The sequence below is a fragment of the Carassius gibelio genome, chromosome B20, assembly GCF_023724105.1.
Source record: "Carassius gibelio isolate Cgi1373 ecotype wild population from Czech Republic chromosome B20, carGib1.2-hapl.c, whole genome shotgun sequence".
NCBI lineage: Eukaryota > Metazoa > Chordata > Actinopteri > Cypriniformes > Cyprinidae > Carassius > Carassius gibelio.
In genome coordinates this window covers 2,045,339-2,069,435 of record NC_068415.1, presented here as the reverse complement: position 1 = coordinate 2,069,435, position 24,097 = coordinate 2,045,339, and the positions used below count along the sequence as shown (strand labels likewise).

The 24,097-nt window shown below is 36.7% G+C and overlaps 3 protein-coding genes across 8 annotated transcripts in view; 1 reads left to right on the top strand and 2 right to left on the bottom strand.

The window, feature by feature from the left end:
• Positions 1 to 24: 24 nt before the first annotated feature.
• brox (BRO1 domain and CAAX motif containing) lies at positions 25 to 7,760 on the bottom strand. The gene is made up of 13 exons (XM_052586526.1): positions 7,601 to 7,760; positions 6,934 to 7,047; positions 6,258 to 6,364; positions 6,041 to 6,137; positions 5,371 to 5,466; positions 4,444 to 4,516; positions 4,205 to 4,310; positions 4,041 to 4,130; positions 3,375 to 3,460; positions 2,847 to 2,928; positions 2,393 to 2,543; positions 2,162 to 2,321; positions 25 to 1,285 (listed from the first exon to the last, which is right to left on the bottom strand). The coding sequence occupies exons 2-13, from the start codon at positions 7,032 to 7,034 to the stop codon at positions 1,199 to 1,201; spliced, it is 1,236 nt and encodes a 411-aa protein (XP_052442486.1). The 5' UTR covers positions 7,035 to 7,047; positions 7,601 to 7,760; the 3' UTR covers positions 25 to 1,198.
• A 3,474-nt stretch (positions 7,761 to 11,234) lies between these two features.
• aida (axin interactor, dorsalization associated) lies at positions 11,235 to 15,808 on the top strand. The gene is made up of 10 exons (XM_052586525.1): positions 11,235 to 11,523; positions 12,061 to 12,127; positions 12,343 to 12,396; positions 12,549 to 12,603; positions 12,766 to 12,829; positions 13,048 to 13,151; positions 14,115 to 14,237; positions 14,330 to 14,452; positions 15,202 to 15,319; positions 15,403 to 15,808. Exons 1-10 carry the CDS (start codon positions 11,417 to 11,419, stop codon positions 15,497 to 15,499), a joined length of 912 nt encoding a protein of 303 aa, XP_052442485.1. The 5' UTR covers positions 11,235 to 11,416; the 3' UTR covers positions 15,500 to 15,808.
• Positions 15,809 to 18,577: 2,769 nt separating this feature from the next.
• Positions 18,578 to 24,097, bottom strand: part of mia3 (MIA SH3 domain ER export factor 3) — a 22,135-nt gene continuing 16,615 nt past the window's right edge. For 4 of the 6 annotated variants that reach the window (XM_052586517.1, XM_052586518.1, XM_052586520.1 and 1 more), the window contains 4 exons: positions 23,420 to 23,469; positions 23,195 to 23,260; positions 21,735 to 21,963; positions 18,578 to 19,978 (listed from right to left, as the gene is read on the bottom strand). In XM_052586517.1, the coding sequence (XP_052442477.1) occupies positions 19,749 to 19,978; positions 21,735 to 21,963; positions 23,195 to 23,260; positions 23,420 to 23,469 (575 nt within the window). In that variant the 3' untranslated portion in view covers positions 18,578 to 19,748. The remainder of the gene's footprint in view (positions 19,979 to 21,734; positions 21,964 to 23,194; positions 23,261 to 23,419; positions 23,470 to 24,097) is intronic. The other 2 variants (XM_052586519.1, XM_052586521.1) reach the window with 2 other exon arrangements.

Here is a 24,097-nt window from a genome sequence, read left to right as displayed (position 1 = left end):
ACATGATATGAAAACAAACAAATATCTGATGCACATTTTAATGTGGAACAAACCATTAAATGCATGATTTTGAGTTACAGGTCTGTAAGTATACATGATGATGAATACATATCCATACAACAGCATAGAAGGCAAAACGAATCATTAAAAAACTGAAAGTGATCGTGGAGTGTCATCGTACAATGCCAGAGAAAGCCTTGTTCTCTTGTGTTAAATAAATATACAGCAAAATATCTGACAATCGTTCACCCTTGATAAGAATACAAACTCTTCGTTCTCAGGATGAATTAAAGTAGGGGCCAAAACATTTCTTGATTATTTCTGTAAAAGTGCATATAGTTTTGTTGAAGTTTTTACAACCAGTGTTACATTTATTAACACAAACATGCTTGAACATATTCAGACGAATGTCAGAACAATAAAAAACCTTTCAAATCAAACCAGCGAAAATATCATGTTTGGATTATCTGGACAGGTTTTAAATCAGAAGCAAAATCATTGTTTCATAATTGCATTAAGTACATTTATACTCGTGTGGAAAATAAATCCAGTAAAAGTTGATGTTGATGAGGATATATATAACTCAAATATAACGGAGTATCACTCTGTTCTTTTCATACCAAAGCCCAACTAAAACAAATGATAAGTGATAAATCATAATCTCTAATCTTAAAATAATGTACCGTTTTGTTGTATAGCAGCTGCTTTTGTTTAGAAAATCACAAATATCCAGAAAATATATTTAGCATGAAGCTAAATTTCACACAACTATTAATTGCATTACATTATATGATCATTATATTATGCATATTTTATCCATGACAATTAAGCACATCTAAACCCCAGATTCTCATTACTGCAATGCCAAAGAAAATTCTATTCTATTTTTTTTTCAATAGAATTTTCTTTGGCATTGCAGTAATGAGAATGTTTTGAAAATGTGCTTTAATTGTCATGAAAATAATTTTATAATGCAATAAATCGTAACAGTTTTCGATGTCAGGGTGAAATCTTTTTTTTGATTTTAGAAATGCACCTAATTTAAATGCTGTTTAATATTTGCATTAATCATTGGCTATTTTAATCGAGTTGATTTTATTTTTTTAAAATCAGTGGACCCAATACACCTTACAAATCTCACTAGAATCTTCTATATTCTGTGCAATCAAACGGTGATATGATTAAGCTGCTTCAGCTGTTAGGAGACCACGCATCCCGTGTCCTTCTGCGGCTTCAGATCCGGCTCCTTCAGAGGCTTTATCTCCTCCTCATGCTTCGCTTTTACCTGGAGGAGGGAAACAATCATTTATTTAATGTTACCTTTTGTAACAGTTTTTGTAACAGTCTCTCAGTCGGAAAAGATGGATCTCAAAATAAGTGTCCAAAAGTTTGGGATCAGTGTAATGTTTGTTAAAGAAGTCTCTTCTGCTCATCAAGGCTGCATTTATTTGATTAAAAATACTGAAAAATACAGTAATCTTGAAAAATATTATTAGCATTTAAAACAATGGTTTCTATTTTAATATCCTTTAAAATATAATTTATTTCTGTGAAGCAAAGCTGAATTTCCATCATCATCCTCCAGTCTTCAGTGTCACATGATCTTCAGAAATCAGAATAATATACTGATTTATTATTAGAATTATCAACAGTTGTGCTGACAAATATATATTTTTTGGAATCTGCAATACTTTTTTCAGGATTCTTTGATGAATAAAAGTTAAAAAGTACAGCATTTATTTAAAATAAAAATTATTCTAATAATATAGATCTTTGCTATCGCTTCTTATCTATTTAACACGTCCTTAGTGTGTATTGTTAGAAAACATTTCTAATTTAAATAAATGCTCTTTATTTAAACATTTCTTATTCAAAGAATCTTGAAAAAAAGTATCACAGGTTCCAAAATAAATCGGTTTCCAACACTAATAATAAATCAGTATATTATCATGATTTCTGAAGATCATGTGACACTGAAGACTGGAGGAATTATGCTGAAAATACAGCGGAGCATCACAGAAATAAATTACAGTTTAACACAGATTCACACAGAAAACAGATGTTTTAAATTGTAAAAATATTTCAGAAATTTTACTGTATTTTTGATCAGATAAATGCAGCCTTGATGTTTTTTGTGGGACAGGAAAGCTTTCCTCATCACCTTGTCGTCTTTGGGTCCTCTGGTCAGGTCAAAGGTCGCGTAGACTTCAGGTGTGCACTGAGCGCTGAGAGGCGGGAGCTCGAATGGAGTCGGTTCAGCCAAACCATAACTAGCCTTCAGTTCCAGCGCCGGAGCTTCTGCAGGAACCTTTTGAAAGTAACTAACACACAAATAAACCCATCAAACAGAGCGGTTAACACACAGCTTTACTGGAAACCATGCTGGACTCACATGAAGCTGTTCTCTCTCTGGCACTTCTCCAGGGTGTTCTTGATCAACGCGCCCAGCTTCTTAAAGAAGAGCTGCTCCGAGGGTCTGACCGTGCTGCCCGGACCCTTCATCTGACGGTACTCTTTACACAAGGCTTCAGCGCGGGAATAAACTGAGACACAGATTCAGACAAAGGATTTCACCCAGAAAACTCTCAAATAATCCCAGACTGAAAACCATCACTGCATCACTCTACTACAAAAATACTGTTTTTGGATTCTTTGTAATTGTGAGATTTCCTTGCAATTACGGAGTGAAGTGTGTATATTTGAACCATTACACTTTTCTTTCTTTGATATCAGTGTCTTTAATCTTTTGTCATGTACATAGCAGCCCTTCCTCAGAATATAATATATATGTTCCACCAAAATCCCCAACAGCTGATCATTTGTTAAGGGATTCATCATTAGCGTACACTTCTCTGCCTCCTGCAGGGATCTGATGGCCTCTCCGCATTTATCAGCCGCGAGAAGAGTCTGTCCATGATAGCAGTGTGCCTGGAAATAACACAAATATCTCATACATATTGCATTAATGTGACCAAATATCAAGATTAGTGATCGTCTCCGAACACTCTACTCGTCTGCCATTGCTCAACGGAAAAGAAAGAGTGATTTTAAATGATTTCATTCTACCGTATTTTCTGGACTATAAGTCACACTTTTTTTCATAGTTTGGTTGGTCCTGCGACTTATAGTCAAGTGCGACTTATTTATCAAAATTAATTTGACATGAACCGAGAGAAATCATTACCGTCTCCAGCCGCCAGAGGGCGCTAATGTGAACTCTTGGTTCTTGGGTCTAAATAAATGCGACTTATATTCCAGTGCAATTTATGTTTTTTTCCTCATCATTACATATTTTTGGACTGCTGCGACTTATAGTCCGAAAAATACGGTAGTTACATCAGTCATTTAATCCCAAATCTTTGGAGCTGACTCACATACGCCATGTAGAAGTGCTGCTTCAGCTGCAGGTATTTCTTCCATTTACTGCTGCATTCTGGATCCAAAGTGTTCAGAGTGTGATCTGGGCAGATATATTTTATTATATAGCACTCGGATACTTATGACTAAACTTCATATTAACAACTATTTCAATGTCTGACGTGTCTCGTCCACAGTATACGATTCTTTTAATTCAATATTAATGTCCATTGATTAATTTCCTGAGGTCCATTCAGGCCCTTCACATATACATGTTATATAAATGTTACATATTACATAAATATGTCATATATATATATATATATATATATATATATATAAAAATCTCTTCGATTACTAGGTGTCATTAATTAAGGCATTAGCTACCAAGAACTTGTAATAAATCATTCTAATAAGCGGATTTAAGAACATTTCTGATTATCATCAATGTTGGAAACATTAGTTTTGGTTCATATTTTTTGTGCAAACTGTGATGCATTGTATTTTTTACAGGATTCGCAGATGAGAACAGCATTAGAAATAATTTGTTACATTCTAAATGGCTTTATATCAGTTTAATGCATCCTTGCTGAATACAAGTATATCTACACACACAAACATATCCATTATTTGAATAACTTAAAGGTTTAATTCACAACATCAGAGCGTGTCTCTAAACTCACCGGCCTTCTGGTAGAAGTTTGCGGTCTCGAAGGACAGCGCTGCGATGAGGGAGGCGTTGTGCTTCAGCTCGATGGCTCGGGCAATGGTGACTGAAAACAGAGACATATGAACCCACACACACACACACACACACACATCATGACCGTTCAGCAGTGTGTTTTACCCTCCTGAGCCTCCGCCTGAACCTGTACGATGTAGGTGTCAATGACTCTGGTCTCCAAGTCGCGACCCTTCTCTGCAGGAGTGATGAGTCGAGGAATATGAGTCTCCTGACAGGAAACACACCACATGATCAAAACAGTCATGATTTACAGCGTTTAAGGCCTTCTAGGCCCTCTATCTGGTGATGCATGCACTCTAATGGCTTTTCCCTTCATTTTCCACAGCATGAGCACATTTTACCTTAAGGGTTTTAAAAATTCCAGCAGCGATTCTCAAACTCTTGTGAACATCTTTGGCTTCATCTTCTGTGATGCTACAATTTAAAACAAAAGCAGAAATATAGAAATATATACCCTAAAATAAACCTTTCTGATATGTGACCCTGTTGCACAAAACCAGTCTTGAGTCGATATTTGTAGCAATAGCCAACAATACATTGTATGAGTCAAAATTATCAATTTTTCTTTTATGACTAAAATCATTAGAATATTAAGTAAAGATCATGTTCCATGAAGATATTTTGTATATTTCCTACTGTAAATATATCAAAACGTAATGTTTGATTAGTAATATGCATTGCTAAGAATTCATTGGAACAACTCTAAAGATGATTTTCTCAATATTTAGATTTTTTTGCTCCCTCAGATTCCAGATTTTCAAATAGTTGAATCTCCGAACAAACCACACATCAATGGAGAGATGATTTATTCAGCTTTCAGATGATGCATAAATCTCAATTTAGAAAATCTGACACTTAAGACTGGTTTTGTGATCCAGGGTCACATATTATTTATTGCACTTCTACATGTAATACATTACACACTGGGATAATAATGCACAGTCAATTTAATTTGAGACTATGACCAGTCGACGGTAAACAATATACATCTCACAGCTCATTTATTACATGCCTACTTACCCAATAAATTAATAACAATTATATTCATTTTGAAATGTTAGTGATTTTATTATTAGAGTGATATGAAAGACTTTTCAAATACTATGCTTATGAAATACTATTATTTTAGTATTATTTAAATACTGTTATAGAATTTATACATTAAAATTAGTTGTTTCATCAGTTCCGTTTTCCATTTTTAAATCACAGATTCCTGTCACTGTCCAACCAATCATTCATTCCCCTGAGAACTGACACGTGTAACTTACTTCTCCTTTCCGGCCAGTCGTGAGGCAAACTTGGTGTACCAGATGGCCACATTAAAGGCCATAGACACCAGCTCAAAAATAGCATCCTGTTGGGCACTGCAAAACACAGATCAAACCTTGCTGTTCAAGTTCAAATCCACTGTCACTTTCATAAAACCTCATCAAATCAGATCAATGTCAACATGGACATGTAGCATAAGATGCATTCAAGAAAAATCAACTAAACTAAACAAGATTTACAAAAAACACACATGCATTTGAAGTAGGATAAATACAGATTGTTCAGAACACGATGCATTTTGTGCAATTAATTATTCGCTTTTTAAATATGATAAATAATGCATGTTTTTTTTCGCAGCTAAGATTTACAAGAAACCTTGATGTATAACGCATTACTAAGGAATTCAGAATGTACATTGTGATGCATCATAATTTTTCATTAATTGCAACCAGTTAAAATGCATTAAATTATTAACATATTATATTTGAAACTGTGTTTATGACGTGCATTACAAGGCATAAACAATGCATTAAAATACTTTTAATATCCATTTGAGGAGGCTTCCCGTATTACTAATTTTTGCAAAACAAAAAAGGAAACCAGTTGAAAACCACTTGTGCTATACCACAAAACCCACTTTAGGTGATAGTTCTGCTCTTTCTGGGTTACCTTGCAATATTTCCCTGTAAAGTGTCAGTCCATTTGAAGTTCTGGATGAACCGGAGCTTGTTCTCCTGTGTGGTTCCATCCAGCGGCAAAATGAATCCTAGAACAAACAACAATAACAAAACACATGCATCCGAGCAGAATAAATGCAAATGAATAAAAACAGCCTGAGCAACACAGGACATGTCTGATCAGAGATGAAAAATAACAGTGCACAAACCCTGTAAAAGAGCAAAATATTCATCGCTGGATTTCTTCATGATCTCTGGGGTGCACGTGGCGTCTGTGAACGCATCCAGCAGTCGGGCACGCGTCGTTCTCAAGTCACTGAGCCACAGATTTAACATTTATATCAGAAAAATGACCATGCACATACAGTAGGGTGACCATGCGTCCTCGTTCTCCCAGATGGGACTTACAAATTGCCTAAAATATCCGTGTTTTGGCTTTGTTTGCCTACAGTCCTCAATATACATTAGATGCAGAGCTGGGTAGAAACTGCAATCGGATTACGAAAATTATCAGTATGGTACAATATTATCCTATTTAAATCAATATGGTAAGCATTTTTCATTGAAGTTGCATTAAAAAGTACTCTGATTGAATTACCTAGAATGTGTAATGCATTAGCGTATATTTCTGTCATGTAATTTGCAATCAGTAACAGTAATCTACCCTGCTATGATTATGTGTACACGTATCTGCATTGTACTGTAGATCCCGCCTTAATTGGTCATTATACACAATCCCTGCACATAATTGGTCGAACTACTTTTCAGTCATTACCATCCGCAAATATGAAAACAATAGAAAAATAAAGCCAAACTTTGGACATTTTAGACAATTTAGAAACCCCAGGCAGGAAAGAGGAGTATATAAGAGCACTATATCCTCACTTGCAGATCTTATTAGCAGCGGGGCTGGATGCCACACCATACAGGTTAAAGGACACAGGTGCCGTGGCTTTCAAAGGGTTTCGATGGAACCAGTGAGTCATGATGAGAGGACACCTGAACCAGAAGAAAGAGCCTGTTATCAATTACAGTGCATTTCAATATTTGATCTTAAGGACATTGTATTTGCTGTTGTGTGATCGCCATCATATATCAAGAATAAAATCTGGATCCTGACCATCTGAGATCCTCTTGAGAAACAGAAACACATCCAGCTTACTAAACATCATATGATTTTATATACAAGTTATAAGCGACTGAGAACATTGCACATCTGTTTTGCTATTAAGAAAAAATATTTATAAAAGATCAGATCCAAAGAATGATGAGGGAATCATTTGATAAGGCAGGTCTATTTCTAACAGCTCAGCCTTTTTTATCAATGAGTAAAAACATATATACATTAGCTAAACCTAACTACCAAAGGTTGATGTTTTATCGTCTATAGAGGAAAACAGACTGATCTGTGATCTTAATGTCGTTCACAAAATATGATTAAAACCTGAGAGAGTCAGAAACTCGTTATTCATCAGCAGTAACACGCTAAAATCTCACAACAAACATAACTCATAACGCTTGTTTTAAATAAATCAGAATATACAATCTATACCAGAAATGTGTCGACTGTCAGATGTTTGATGTTTTATTCGGAGAGACTGGAGATCAGGAAACGCCAAAACAATGAACGCTCTTCCTGTATGACGTTGACGTATTTCGGGCGGTGACGTCATGCACACGCCCACTGGTTTAAACGCCCGCTTACTTAATTATTTATGATGCGTGTTTTGGTTGCGTTTTATTACTGGTTGTGGCTGTACATTATAATTTTAGTTTCTGATTTTAATATGCAATAGAATAGGAATCAGCTCCAGACAGTTTAAAGAAAACGGATACACATTTTACACACAGAAATTTGTTCTATAAGTCAGAATGACTTGGTGAGAGAAAGAAAAAACCAAAGGCCCTTTCAATAATATCTAAAGTCTTTGGAAGACGGCCACATTAAAAAAAGAAAAAGAAAAAAAAACACCAATTAAAAAATGCAGTTATCTTACATAAGAGTTCCATTATGGCAAAATTACTAATTTTAAAGAAAAATAAAAAAATAGCTTTTCATTTGATCCCCGAACTGACTCAAATGATTCGCGAACCCGCTCCGAACTCCCGAACTGATTCAAATGATTCGCGAACCCTATACGAACTCTCGAATTGATTCAAATGAGCCGCGAAGCCGCTACGAACTCCCGAACTGATTCAGATGATTTGCGATCCCCAAACTGACTCGAATGATTCGCGAACCCGCTCCGAACTCCCACACTGACTCAAATGATTCGCGAACCCTATACGAACTCTCGAATTGATTCAAATGATCCGCGAAGCCGCTACGAACTCCCGAACTGATTCAAATGATTCGGAACCCTATACGAACTCTCGAATTGATTCAAATGATCCGCGAAGCCGCTACGAACTAGAGGTCTTCACAGTGCACCCGAGACCCGTCGACCCCCGACCCGACCAGGGACCCGTACGGGTTCGGGTCTATATTTTAAATCATCAGCTGGGTCCGGGTCGGGTCCGAATCTATTACCTCGGGTCCCGGGTCTGTTTAACATTGTGTGTAATACCCGTGCGATCGCCGATCGGAGTCATCTGACTCGAAGAACATCCGGCCGTGATCAAAGACTGCTTGTGTTTTTTGTAACTTGCAACTTGTAAAATTAGGAAAAGAAAAGAGTGAGCCAAAAACAGTGATCTCTCTCTCTCTCTCTCTCTCTTGCTCGCATAGTTAATATACAAGTGCACGCACGGTATTAATGCTTGCAGACTTGACACTCATATTTAATATATTTCAAATCAGCAACACAATCTGAGGTGAACTGTCACATGAATGTTTTCTATTACGCTCAAATTGCGTTGAAGCATTTTAGGTTGATACAGCTAGCACACATGTGCAGTCATGTTTCTATGGCAAGCAGTGAGGGACACTTGGACTGCCAAACCGCGTTTTACATTTTCTCCCATTTTTATAATATTATAAATGAACCGTTTAATCTTAAAGTTTTAGTGGTTCAGATTCAGACTCGATGCAGAGCAGAGAGCACAGACAGAGATCAGATGATAGTAAATAAATAACGTCAGCGGCCATGGCATTGCACGAGCGATCGTTATTATAGTTCAAAGGGCAAACAGTGTAAGTTATTATGCGAATTAACTCGAGTCAGAATGTACATGTGCACAGTAGCATTTGTCATCCGTCACCGTGACATCAAGTGGACTTCTGAAGCTGAAATAATGAGTGGATTCAGCTTGGACTTGGAATAACGAGAGGAATAACATGAATAACTTTCTTGACGGAGGATTGTAATGCATCACAAGCAGTCGGGTACAAGGAAGAGAGACTACGGCTCTTTAAATTAGGTAAGACAAAAAGCTGTATTCTTCGCAACAGGTTTATTTACTTGTAATAGCAATTTAAGGTGGAATATGTGAACGTTGGGTCCAGTCGGGTCTGTGTCTTCCCGGCGGGTTCGGGTCCAGATTTCAAATAATATATGGGTCCGGGTCGGGTATGGGTAGACATTTCTCGGATCTACACGGGTCCGGGTCCAGCTTTTGAAATATTAGACGGGTCTGGGTCGGTTCGGTGTAGTACATTACGGGTCTCTGTCGGGTTCGGGCACGAATTTTTGGACCCGTGAAGACCTCTACTACGAACTCTCGAATTGATTCAAATGATCCGCGAAGCAGCTCCGAACTCCCGAACTTATTCAAATGATTTGCGATCCCCAAACTGTCTCAAATGATTCGCGAACCCGCTCCGAACTCCCACACTGACTCAAATGATTCGCGAACCCGCTCCGATTTCTCGAACTGACTCAAATGATTCACGCTCCATACTCCGAACTAGGAAGAATTAGGAAGCGTGCATTGTGAAGGGCGCCCGGCGCTCTGAAAAGCAGCAGTGAAGGCAAAGGATTAAAACCTCTATTAAAACAGATGTCCAAATGAACGTACCTGTATGCTAAAAGAACGTTCTGGGCGCACAGAGAGGTGGTGGTACGCTCAAGAGTTATATTTTGGAAGTGGCGGTACTGCGTACCGGCCCACTGGTTGGGGGTTTTGTCGTAGTTTTTCTTTTTAAATATGTCCACATAGTTGTATGTTTTAGTTTTATATCTTCTATTTCAAAATAAATAACAATGAGAAACACTGCATTGGCAACTAACTGAAACAAAATATTTTACTTCATTTAATATATATTTAACATACAAAAAGCTTCACATTTATGTTTTGTTAAAGCATTGGATGTAATCCAGTAATACAGTTTTGATTGCTTTAAGATTAAAAGAGCTGTGGATAGTTTCAAGATCAACTAAATAAAGTAAATACATTTTTATATATGCATGTAAAATTTAAAAATGCTCTAATAGAGTTAATAGAAAGTTAATTTCACGGATTTTCTATCCAAACCCAATTAGACGAGAATATGTGCTTAAAGATTTTGATATGATTGAAGTTAAAAAAAATTGAAAAAAAGATTTGTCTTACCCCCTCCCTCCAAAAGCTAAAGAGGTGTGCTTCAAGATTAGAAATGAGATTTACCCTACCAACGAATACAATTTTGATGCAATTAATTGTGTTTTTGTGAAACAAGTATTGCATCTTCAGAGCAGGTACTTTTTTGGTGTGGTTCAGTTCACTTCTTTTGGAGAGAGATGCAAAACTTGGTTAAGTTCAAAAGATGTTGAATTCCCACCATTCGCACCATGTGAAGGCAGTCAGGTTTGGTGTTTTTCACGAAAAACAAAGATTTTGAATTTTCTCTCAATCCTCTGATATGTTTTTTATTCACAAATGCAGATGGTTTAAATCTAAACCCAACTTTATCCATTGGTGTAATAAGCTAAAACTCTTATATAACGCCTTAAAATTTGTTAAGAATAAAAAAGCCCTTAAGTTGACTTCTCAGTTGGAATTGTATAATTTATAATTTAAAAGCCCACTTTGTAGTATTTTTTTTCTTATTTATGTAGTTTTTGTTTTCTTTTCATCTTCTTCTTATTATTATACATTTTTGTGGTTGTTGTTATATTTTTTGGTTTTGCTCAACAAAGGCTGAATAAATGTGGATATTTTCTGAAATGTGTTTATTTACCTTGATTGGTTGTAATGTTGTTGCAAAAAAAAAAAAATCCATTTCACGTAATTATTTTGAACGTCGGACTTTTATTTTGAAAGTCTTCCGGCGCAGTCGCATGTAGTCCGGTTGCACTCGCGTCAGGCCTGTGTCGGTGCGTGGCGATGCCACCGGAGCATCCGGAGCCCACTGCGTTTCCCCGGCGGTGCACAACAAAGCGGCGCTGGAGATAAAACTTCCCCAGCGATGTCAGAGCCCCGAGCTGTCGCGCAACTTTAACCCGAGAAGATGTCAGATGTCACCAAAACCGTCCAGAAATGGCACGCGAGTTTTAAAAAGGGCACGGATTTTGATTCGTGGGGGCAGCTGGTGGAAGCCATCGATGAATATCAAATGTAAGTTGCGCATTTTTAAACAAAATAATATATATATTTGTCGATCTCTGGATGAGAGTTGGTTACAACAAGTGAGTTTTTTTCTACAAATATAAGTTACATGACAAGCGATGCATTGCATTAACACAACGTTGCAATTTATTTCCCGTTATTTTGCGTGTTCTTCCGTTGCTCGATTTTGATGTGCATGTGATGCGGTGAGTAAATAAATAAGTGTTGAGTGTTCAACAGCCTGTTTGCATTATGTCGCGCGCGCCACACCCTCCAACACTGGGTGGAGCTTCAGTCTGAGCTCGTGCCATTCAGGTCAATCACAACAGACACTCCACTTGTGCATTTTATTCATGGATTTAATGTGCATTTATTCTTCTGGAGCACGGTGTCAATAACTGTGCGTAAAGAAAAGCACTTTTATTATTTATTATCTTACAGTGCATTTCTTCTCATAGCCATATGTGTCTATAAACAAATTTATCATTAGACATTATGTCATTAGTAATCAGTTCTTGTGATGTTTTATTTATTTATTTATTTTAGACTGGCAAGGCAACTTCAGAAAGAAGTGCAGTCATCAAACTCGCATGAATTCACCGAGGAACAGAAGGTGAGCATGTTCACCGTGATGATGACTGACAGCTGTCAATCACTTTTCCATGCTTAGCATGACAGCAAATGCAATTCCAAATCGGGAACTGATGTTCGGATATTTTCAATTATATTTATTATTAAGACATTGGTTCTTTTTTTTTGCTGTGGACTTCTACTGTCTGTTTCTGATATCTCACACAAAATCAATTGTTTCATTGATGTGTTTCCCAGAAAACCCTGGGAAAGCTTGCAACATGCCTTGAAATGCGAAGTGCAGCCTTACAGGTTAGTGCGGTTATGAGATGAGTCTTAATGATCAATTATACTTCAGTTTCTTCAGAGAGTGTAAACAATATTTTCTCAATATAATGATTATCAGTGCTCTTACGTTCCTGTGAAACTGATATCTTGTGCTTCTGGTGTCTATCCTTTGCCAGTGCACACAATCTCAAGAGGAGTTCAAGTTAGAAGACCTGAAAAAACTGGAGCCCAGTATGTACATTAATATGTGGATATGAATGATTTTAACCCTATTTGATAGATTAATTTAAATGCATCCTCTAAATTATCTACTGTCATCTGATTTTAATAAAGTCATCTTAAGAATAACTTTTATATTTCCAGATGAACACTTACTCTTACGTTTCTCCACAGTTATTAAGAACATTCTGACCTACAACAAAGATTTCCCTTTTGATGTCCAACCAGTGCCTTTGAGGTAGTCTTTTGATGTTTACTTATAGAACGGATGCTGGATGCTGATTGGTCGATCCAGTATTCCAATTCTAACTCTGTGCTATAAAGAGTGTTGCTAGGTTGTACAATATTAAATCTCAAGTTTTTAAAGATACTGTCTAGTGTCTATACTCAGTTCTTGTAAAATCCCTTGCTGTTGCAATGTGTTTCTGACGGATGATGGATTCTGGGTGTTTTTAGGAGGATTCTTGCGCCAGGTGAGGAGGAGAACCTCGAGCTGGAGGAGGAGCTGGAAGCTGGGACTGGAGCAGGATCAACTCCATCATTCCCTTCAAGGGTTCCAGGTGACTCCCTTCCTAGTGCACGACGTTCAGTATTTAAGCACTACTTGTAAGCATTAAGCGAAAGCCTTAAATTAGATTTTACAACCATTAAAAAAATATATCAGGCAGATAAAACTCACATTTTCTTCAGAAATTGGTCTAGCTTTAAGTATCACGAATGTACTTTTGAATTAGATTATCTATTTTAATTTTAGTATTTTAATTTTAGTTCTGTTTGTCATTTTTATTCATTTTCTTTTTAAATATGATCATGTAGTTTAATGTTTTAGGTCATTTCGTTTCACTTTGTTAGCTTCAAACTGAATAAAGCCTTGGCAATTAGCGGAATTTAAATATTAATTGATTTAAAATATTTATTTGACACCAATTTATTTCAGTTAGTATTAATGTAATGCACTGCAAAATTATTTTCTTACTCAGCATCTTTGTTTTTTGTTTACAAATCCCTACACATTCTATATGAGATGCAAAATTAATCATTACTATTTTTTTTTCTAAAATTTTATCAAAACTGAGTTTTTTTTGTTTAGTTTTTATGTAATAGAAATATCTGCCAATGTTGCAAGACGAAGTTGTTTTCCCTTTAAATTGTGTTTCTTACCTCATTGGCAGATATTTTGATAGATCTTCCAGAAAACAAGGCTTAATATCTTACTTCAAGTAAATGTATCTTGACTCAAGTAAGTTTAGATATTTAGACGAGACAAAATTATTTTTTGCACTGATTTTTATTAATGGTCTTAGTTCAACAATAAAACCCAAGCTCTGTAATGATACAGACGGTTTTATCCAAAGCGACTAACAGTGCATACAGGCTATATGTTTATTTTCTCTCTGGGAATTGAACCCATGACCTCATGCACGTCTAACACAGTCCTCTACCTCTGAGCCACATGCTATATTTAATATAGGTAAACAGTAGATGAACTTGTGCCAGTTTTTATAGTTTGACGTCTTTGACAGGTACGCTGTTGCCACGATTACCCTCGGAGCCAGGAATGACTTTGCTCACGCTGACGATAGAGAAGATCGGTCTGAAAGATGCAGGACAGTGCATTGACCCGTACATTACAGTCAGTGTTAAAGGTAGAGCTCCGCAGCGCTCGATATCCTCACATCAGATACAGCACGTCTTAACTGTTTTCTTACATTTTTATCTTTCCTTTTTCACGATCCAGATCTGAACGGAATAGACTTGAACCCAGTTCAGGACACGCCAGTGGCCACGCACAAGGAGGACACGTATATTCATTTTAGCGTGGATGTAGAAATCCAGAAACATCTAGAAAAACTACCAAAAGGTCTCACTTTGCTCTTATAGGAAAAGCTCACCCAAAAATGACAATTTGCTCCATTCAGGATGTAGAGGAGTTTGTTTCTTCATCAGATTTGGAGAAATGTAGCTCATCAACGGATGCTCTGCAGTGAATGGGTGCCGTCAGAATGAGAGTCCAAACAGCTGATAAAAACATCACAATAATCCACACGTCACTCCAGTTCACATCTAGTGAAGACAAAACCTGAAACAAATCCAGCATTAAGAGGTTTTAACTTCAAACTCTTGCTTCCAGCCAAAATACCAATTCTCTATCCATAATATCTGGATATTTTCCTGTTTTTCTCCTGTTTTGTGTATTTATTTTTAACTGTTTTGGCTTGTAAACGGCGCTTGATCTGTGCAGATTTCTCTCCTGATTCAGTGAAGTCAACTTTTTCACTGGACTCATATTTTGACCAAAAGCAAGAGTTTGAAATGGTTTAAAAATCGCTTAATGCTGGATTTGTTTCAGCTTTTGTCTTCACTAGATATGAACTGCTGTGGTGTGGTTTATTGTGATGTTTTTATCAGCTGTTTGGACTCTCATTCTGACGGCACCCATTCACTGCAGAGCATCCATTGATGAGACACTGACGCAATGCTACATTTCTCCAAACCTGATGAAGAAACAAACTCAACTACATCTTTCATAAGGACTCAAGAGACAAAGTATAAACTATTTCAGTATATTATTATTGTTCTTGATCATTTTTGCGTTTGCCTCTTTTGCAGGCACAGCTATTTTCTTCGAATTCAAACACTACAAACCCAAAAAAAGATTCACTAGCACAAAGTGTTTTGCTTTCATGGAAATGGATGAAATCAGACCAGGTCCCATTGTTATAGAACTGTGAGTACCAGGCGAGTTTTTCAAAGCCGGTTGCATCCTGCTATGTTACATCATTAATATGCAATGCATAAATCTGATTTTAGGTACAAGAAACCGACTGACTACAAGAGGAAGAAACTCAACCTCCTGACAAAGAAACCTCTTTACCTGCACCTCAACCAGACTTTGCACAAAGACTAAACCAAGATCCGTCAGCCAAACACTTGACGGACAGCAGAGGTTATATTTCTCGGATATGTTTGATGGATAACCTCTAACATTCCTTGCAATATTGGACGCTTTTCTTCATATCTAAGTTTGGGACACAGCCTGATTTCTCTGCGGTGCTTCATCTGAAAGAGAAATTAGTGTTAGAAATGGAAACGATTGAAAAAAACTGAATTGTCAATGATGTTGATTTCTGATGGTAACAGATGGATGTAACACAACTTTCCATTGGTTTTCGTATTTTGATTGCATTAAAGAAACCAATCGCCATCATCTTCCAAACCTGTATGCTGTTATTATTGGATAGAATTACTCTTTTTCATGAAATGTAATCAGAAAAAAAAAGATAAAGCACCATTAAACATCATAAAAATAATCTATTTTATGTTTTACATTTTCATAACCCATTTGTAGACTTAATATTAAACTCTTGTTCAGTGAAAATCGCCAATATGTAATGTAATTAATTGGCCATTTCATTCTTAAAGCCAATTGAATCTGAATATATAACTTTTTTTTGTATGCATATATACTGTGGGGAAAAACAGCATACAAATTTGGAATAACACGAGGTGAGTAAATATCGACAGAAAATTAACTTTTAAATGAACTATTCCTTTATAAATGTTTAACAGACAAGTTTATTGCTTTTATCCAGTATGCATTGCTTCCTAATGCTATTAAAATGAAGTACATGAAAACCTAAAAGAACAACACTAAAAACATCTCAAATATATATATTAAAACATTTTAAAACGATTTTAAGTTGTGTATGTTAACTGCTTATCAACTGGCTAATAATAATTTAGCATTACAAAACGTTCATACTTTAAAATAATGGTGTTTGGCTTAGAAACATCATTGAAAATCTTTCACAATGACCTTGTAATACTCTTTAATAGATATTTCAGAAGTTTAATTGAGTATGAATCAGAAAAGCAAGTAAATATGAACTTGATATGTGAAAGGAGAAACTGAAGCATTAGCATAACGGCTTTGTAATTAGCGCCATCCACACTTTGATGTTTGATGAATAGTTCAGTCTGTTTAGTTCGATTAAATTATACTTACTTCAGGATTAGTTTCTCAAACAGTTTGAACCAAGTTTACCAAAGGATTTCAGAAAAGTTTGACGAGAGCTAGGTTCTGTTTGGAGACTAGCCTAACTTTTACTGCTTTATCACAGGAATTTTCCAGATTATTATTTTCTTATATTTTCTTATATTTCTTATATAAACCTAAAAGAGATGCTTTTTCCCCACATTGGACTGTTTAATTTGGTTATGCCAATGTTAAGAGTCTCGGAATCAATTAAATGGTTAAATAAAGTAGTACTGCATTTCAGTGAAGACTTCATCAGTTTGTTTAATGGCGTGTGCATCATAACACAGCTTTTTCTAATGTCTCATTTCTAATAAATGATATTGCTGCTTGACTCATCAATATTTTATGAACATACTTCAGCCTGAAATATCAGATTAGCCTCGAGGAAACACGATAACGTTTACTGTGAATAATTTGAGTCAGTTCTGGAGTTCGTAGCGGGTTCGTGAATAATTTGAGTCAGTTTGGGAGTTCGGATCGTGTTGGCGAATCATTTGAGTCAGCTTGGGGATCGCAAATCATTTGAATCAGTTCGGGAGTTCGGAGCGGGTTCGCGAATCATTTGAGTCAGTTTGGGAGTTCGGAGCGGGATCGCGAATCATTTGAGTCAGTTCGGGAGTTCGGAGCGGGTTCGCGAATCATTGAGTCAGTTCGGGGATCGCAAATCATTTGAATCAATTCGGGAGTTCGGAGCGGCTTCGCGGATCATTTGAATCAATTCGAGAGTTCGTATAGGGTTCGCGAATCATTTGAATCAGTTCGGGAGTTCAAAGCGGGTTCGCGAATCATTTGAGTCAGTTTGGGAGTTCAAAGCGGGTTCGCGAATCATTTGAGTCAGTTTGGGGATCGCGAATCATTTGAATCAGTTCGGGAGTTCAAAGCGGGTTCGCGAATCATTTGAGTCAGTTTGGGGATCGCGAATTATTTGAACCAGTTCGGGAGATCGGAGCGTTATTCATTTGAGTCAGTTTGGGAGTTCGGATCGTGTTGGCGAATCATTTGAGTCAGTTTGGGGATCGCAAATCATTTGAATCAGTTCGGGAGTTCGGAGCGGGTTCGCGAATCATTTGAGTCAGTTCGGGAGTTCGAAGCTGGATCTCGAATCATTTGAGTCAGTTTGGAAGTTTGAATGCAGTAGCGCTTTCTAAGAATGCTTTTGCACATTTTATTTATGTTCAGTAGTTCTTTCTAGCTCAAGCAAATCCACAAACTAATAAAATGATTTATTATTAAATTTAAATTTTATTAAGGTTGCCTGTTGACTGCTGTATATAAAAGCCCTTCAATATAGTTGTTGTTACCTCAGGGGATGAGGGGAATCATCAAAAAAAAAAAAAAAAAAAAAAAATAATTTGGCTATAATAGAGTACCGGCACCTCTTTTGGGCCACTTAAAGCACTGATTAAGATACATAGGATCACTATTTTGTAAATGCCAAACTAAAATTTGCTGACTTTGCTCACACAGGACATCATTACTCACACCAAAAAACTGATGATTTTTATAACTTGTGTTGTATTGCTTAGAAGTTGCTGTTATTTTAATGCTTTTTCACTCAAAAACTGCAGTGCATAAGTTCAGATCCGCAAGGCTTATGATCAGTCAGTTCCAAAAAGTAATACAAAATCTTTGCCAATCAAAATAAAACAAGTTTAAAAAAACTGAATCCAAGATTTAGTGATAATACAGCATAATAATAAGGGATGTACAAGCCATTTTTAAACGCAGGTCATTTTTGATGAAAAAACAAATTAAGAAAGGATTTTCAGCACTGCAGAAGTGTTGTCTAAATGCTCTCTGAGGCAAGTGTTGGCATGATTAATTACTTAATGCAAATGTCCTGAATTCATTGGTCTGAAGCACAATCGCCGACTCCTCAGAGAGTTCTTGTTGATATATTGAGTCACACGACTCCGGATTCACCAGTAAACACAAACAGGAAAAAACTACAGGAAAAAAAGCAGCTTTATTCAACTCATTCATTTCTGTGAAATCAATGCCACCTTGTTTAAAATGGTTTCTTTTCCAGGATTAACACATGATGCAAACACTCTTTCTGCGCACAAGATACATCCTCTCAACACACTTCCTAAAATAATTTACTCTAACATCGGACAAAACAATATATGACAAGAAAGTAAGACCAAAGAAAATGGTTGATGGATTTTAAGTATTGAGTATTTTTCCATTTTGATTCCAAAAGCATTGCATCAGAAACCCAAAGTACATAATTCATGGGCCTCGTTCATGAAACACGAGCAGATTTTCTGTGGGTAAAACCATTCTGGGAAGAAATAGTTATATTTAAGTTGTATATATAAATTATTGCAGTTCAAATGAATCATTTGTGATGACCAATGTGCAACACTTAAAATCATTCATGCATGAATTGAATGAATTCGTTTTCATGAATGTTTACGGTCACAATTCCCAGAGTTTGTCAAATTAATTCTGCTCGTGTCTCATCATCAGATGCAACATCCAATAATAAATTTAAATCACCCGTCGACGACGAAAGCTCGGAGGCACAAACACACGACGTTCACCGGTTTCTATTGTGTCTGATTCGGAGGAATATTTTATTGTATATGCAGCTGAAAGAAATGTAGAAATACTTTGTCAATATGACATCATATGTGCCTTTCCGCTAGGAAAAGAAATCATGAGAGCAGACGCACAAGGAATCAAACGATAAAACAAACAGGCGAGCTGGCGAAACAGACTAAAAGCGGTAATATGGGCGGTCAAAAATGGTGAAAAGGCATAAAAATTATGTAAAGTCTCTTCAGAGTCCTCTCACATTGAAGGCATGAGGAAATGGCTTCACGACGTGCCTAAGTATCAGTTTGACATCCCAGAATGCATCAGCACTGGGTCGAGTGGTAGAGATTATAATTGAACCACATGACAACCACCGGAAAAAAAATCATAATGCATATTAAACCAAACTATTTCCATAGGAAAGGTTCGCTCGTGTATAAAATCAAAACCCTCATTATTTCAATCTCAAATGTGCTATTCAAACTAAATTATGCGTTTTCTTCCACCCGAACCAGACTGTGATGGTTAAGAATCAGGACGTGACAAAGTCAAGCTGGCGAATCGGCACGTTCTCAGGTCACGGCTCGCAGTGCTGATGGGATGCGTCTGTGGGCGGCTCGTTGGCTGGTGTGGCGCTCCCCTCGCCGTCTCTGGAGCTCTGAGGGATCAGCGGAGGGGGTCCTGGGAAACCACGCCCACCGTACGGAGACGGGATCATGGCTCCGGGAGGGAAGGGGCGAGGGGGGAGTCCCCGAGGGCCGAAGAATTCGGGCGGGATGTCCCTCGGTCCCAACGGCGGGCCTCGTCCTGATCAAGCAAAACAGGTTAGTTAAGAAAAACACAAAAAGTGAGGTCTAGCGATGCACTGAAAATGAATGTCCAAAATCACTGAACGACATTGTGACGTTTGATTAACTTCTATATAATTAAACAAATAAATGTAGTTTTCATGCTCTTTAATGTGGCGTGACAGATCGCCGTAACCGCATAAAGACTAGTGATGCACCAAAATGTCAGCAACCTTAATATTTAAACCGAAACAGCAATTCTGTTTCGTCATCAACATGCTAACAACATGATAGAAAAGTGTTACAAACTCTAAATGTGCACTATATTACATATACTTAAAAAAAACTATTTATTATAACATTACATATTAAAATATATTTATTCATTTGTCATTTTTAAAAGTTCATATTTTAACATTATACATAATTATTAAAAAGCAGATATTTAAACTTTTAATATGCAAATTTAAAAACGGTTTATTCGAGTGTTCATTAGTAAACGGATTATTATAAAACAGAGAGTTCCGGAACTTGATTCTGATTGGTTGAGCCGCGTTCAAAGCTGTTGAAAGTTAAGGCTGGTTCACACGGCAGGATAATTAGGCCGATTTTAGCCCCGATTCACCCCTTCCGACAATCTTAGGATGCTCCGATTATCGTAAAATAATCTGATCAAATATTCCTGCCGTGTGTGGTGTGTTAAGACTAATCTCCTCTGCTCGGAAGAACGTCGGGACCGCTCCGATCTCAAATCGGGGATATCCAACATGTTGGATTTATTTGGCCCGATTTCTTCTCGTGTGTGGTGTCCCCTGAGGACAAACAATCATGCAGCCTGTGGACTGTGGCGTGTAGCCAATCAGAAAGCGAGGTGACAAGGCAGTGATAGTATCGGGAAACAAAATCAAAACAGCCGGCGTATATAATATAACAAATACAAATAAAGTCGATGGGCATAACTACATCCACAACTGCAGTCCACCAGAGTACATTGAAACGAATATATGAACGTTTATTTCAACGGTTATTAATCAGTGTAGTACGTAACAACATTTCTATGAGCTAAAACAACAACTTAACTCCATATCATGATGTAGCAAGTATAGTCCATGCTCGCGTTGTCTCCACCTCTTTGACCATCGCCTTTTCTTGTTTTTCTTATGTTTTTTTCCCCGTTAAAAACAAAGCACAAACTATGGCCACTGCATTCTTTTCGTCCGCCATGATTGTTTACTCTGAAGTCACGTTTGATCTCGAGGGATTTTGCGAGATTTCCCGTCTGACCTGGGAATGCTCGGGATTCAAATCGGTTCGTGTGTGATGTGTTGATATTGCCGTGTGGCTGCACACCACACACGAAACGACCAAAACTGTTAGACCCGTGCTTTTTTATCGCTGTGTGTGGGGTCTCTCATATTTGGAAAATCGGCCGACAATTTTTAAATCGTCCCGTGTGAACCAGGCCTTACACTACAAACTTTGTTTACTTCTGTGTGTTGCTCGGCAACCACTTTGTTGGAACCACACCTGTTTCTCAGGAACTACATTGTTTGGTGGAAGAATACTGCTTTTAATAAACACCATTACACTTTATTTGCTCTGTCTTAATCTGTGAAATGAATATGGAATGACCGTTTTTCAAGTGTTATAAATTCCCTGTAAACCATAGCTTCTTGGGGCTTATTGCTTTATTAATAAACATTTGGCTAATTAAAATCTGTAATAAAAAGTTCAGGTTGGTGCATCACTAGTTTGAGCAGTGTTGAATCTCCTACCATATGGTGGTGGGACAGGTCCAAATGGCCCGATCGGAGGAGGAGGGCCGTACGAGTCCATGGGTGGCGGTCTGAAGCGCGGCTCTGGGGGCATCATGGGCAGGTGGCCATTGGGTGGTCGGCTCATCATAGGAGGCATGACCGGGGGTCCGTAAGACTTGGGCGGTGGAACTGGAGAATCCCGGATGGGAGACGGGAGGAAGGATCCTTGATTCTGAGACTTGGAGAGCTGGAGGAGGAAATGCAGAACTACAGTTTACAAGAAAATACTCTTTAGAGCTCCGAGGTGATTCCTGTTAACTGACCCAAGCAGACATCAGTGGACCACTGCAAGACCAGAAACACACTTTATACAAGAACATCAGCAGACACAAGTGCAGGGACCCGCAGGTTACCCGAACATTTTAAACACAATATATTTTAATACTCAAATACCTGTAGTCGCCATGAGATCAAAGTTATTTCAATAATTTGATTTAAAATTCCAATAATTTAACATTCACATGCATGTGCATGCTTCTCTGATGTTGTTTAATGGTTCCAATGGTGTTTTAGGAACCCAATCAAATGTAATAATAATAATCCTACTAATAGCAGTTTTAATGATCAGTTCTACTAATCATTCATTATTAATATAATTATTATTATTGTTGATTACTAATCTAACTCTAAATTATAAAAATAAAAATTACTGTTGTAAATTACAACTGTTACAACAAATTACAATAATATTTATGTCTTAAAATCATTAATGGCTTCTCAAGCTTTTATAATTAATAAAATATTTACATTTTTAAATATTAATTATTATAAATATTATTAATTTAAATTGACATTTCAAAGCCTCAGGCTTTCATTTCGGCAGAATATTTCTGTCAACAAAAAGTTTTAAAATTATGAAAGTGTAAAAGCATAAGTGGCATTACCAAATGCACGTTAAACTTTTAAAATTAAAATTTAATTAAAATAATTTGTTTAGATCTGTAGTATATTTTGTGTCCTCGTTTGTAAGTTGCTTTGGATAAAAGCGTCTGCTAAATGACTAAATGTAAACTTGCAGGACATGCAGAGATGAAGCCACATTATTTGAGCAGCCCTATTTATGTATTTTAATTTTACACTCAATTAAATCTGACACGGGTAACATGCACTTGTGTCACTGTTGTAGTGACATACATTACTACTCATAGATGCTGATAAAGTTTTGTCATGAAATCACGACAAATCAATCTTGCGTTGCTATTTTGCATTCATGCACTTGTGTAGAGTATGTTTCAGGCCTGTGCATGCTGTAACTCACTCACCAGCATGAGTTTTGTTAAACATCAGCCCCATTCTGAGCACAAGACCCACACAGTGATTAGAAAGTGAACAGAAAGATGTGTTTAATTAGGCTCTGAGGACCCAAACCCGTGCACAAACCCGTCCCGTCCATCCCAGCACCCAGCCGCTGTACTCACGGGCTCTATGGGCTCAGACGAGACCTGCTCGGAGGCCTCGGCCGTCTCACTGACCGGTGCCGTCTGCTTTAAAGCAAACACACCCAGCGCCGTTTAATGGAGAACAACATCTGGATATGCATGACTGTTTCTTACAGATGTTTACTGGAGATCTGCTCGCTCACATCTGAACACAGTGTACATTAAATCTGAAAGAGAGAGGAGCGTGAGCGCTGTGATCCTTACCATCGGTCCATCGTGTGCACAGGGAGATGAAGTCATCGGAGGAAACATGTCTGAAACACACACACAATAAATGACATTTGGACATCTGTGAATGCAGATACAATGTAGATCTTAAACTGTGCAATTCAAACCATATCTGATACAGTGCACATTTAAATTCATATTTCAATATTTTTTCCTCTTTAAAATATTAGATTAAGGATTCAATTCAAATATTTAAGTTTTAATCTATTATTTTTTTACTTTCTATTCATCAAAGAATCACAAAAAGTTACATTTTTCTTTTACCTTTATTTTAGTATTTTAGATAGAAGTCACCATTTATATATTTAAATTTAAGATATTTTCAAGATTTATCAAATATTTATTTCAGCTATATTTCAAATCACCATTTTTAGTCTAAATACAATCGTCATTATTTTCATTATAATTTTTCCATTTAGCTCTGACTTGTGTATATTTCAGTTATAGTTATTTTAGTAATTATTTTTGTTGGAAAGGTAACTTAAAATATATTATATATATATATATATATATATATATATATATATATATATATATATATATATATATATATATATATATATATATACACACACATATACATATATATATACATATATACATATATATATACATATATATATATATATATATATATATATACATATATATATA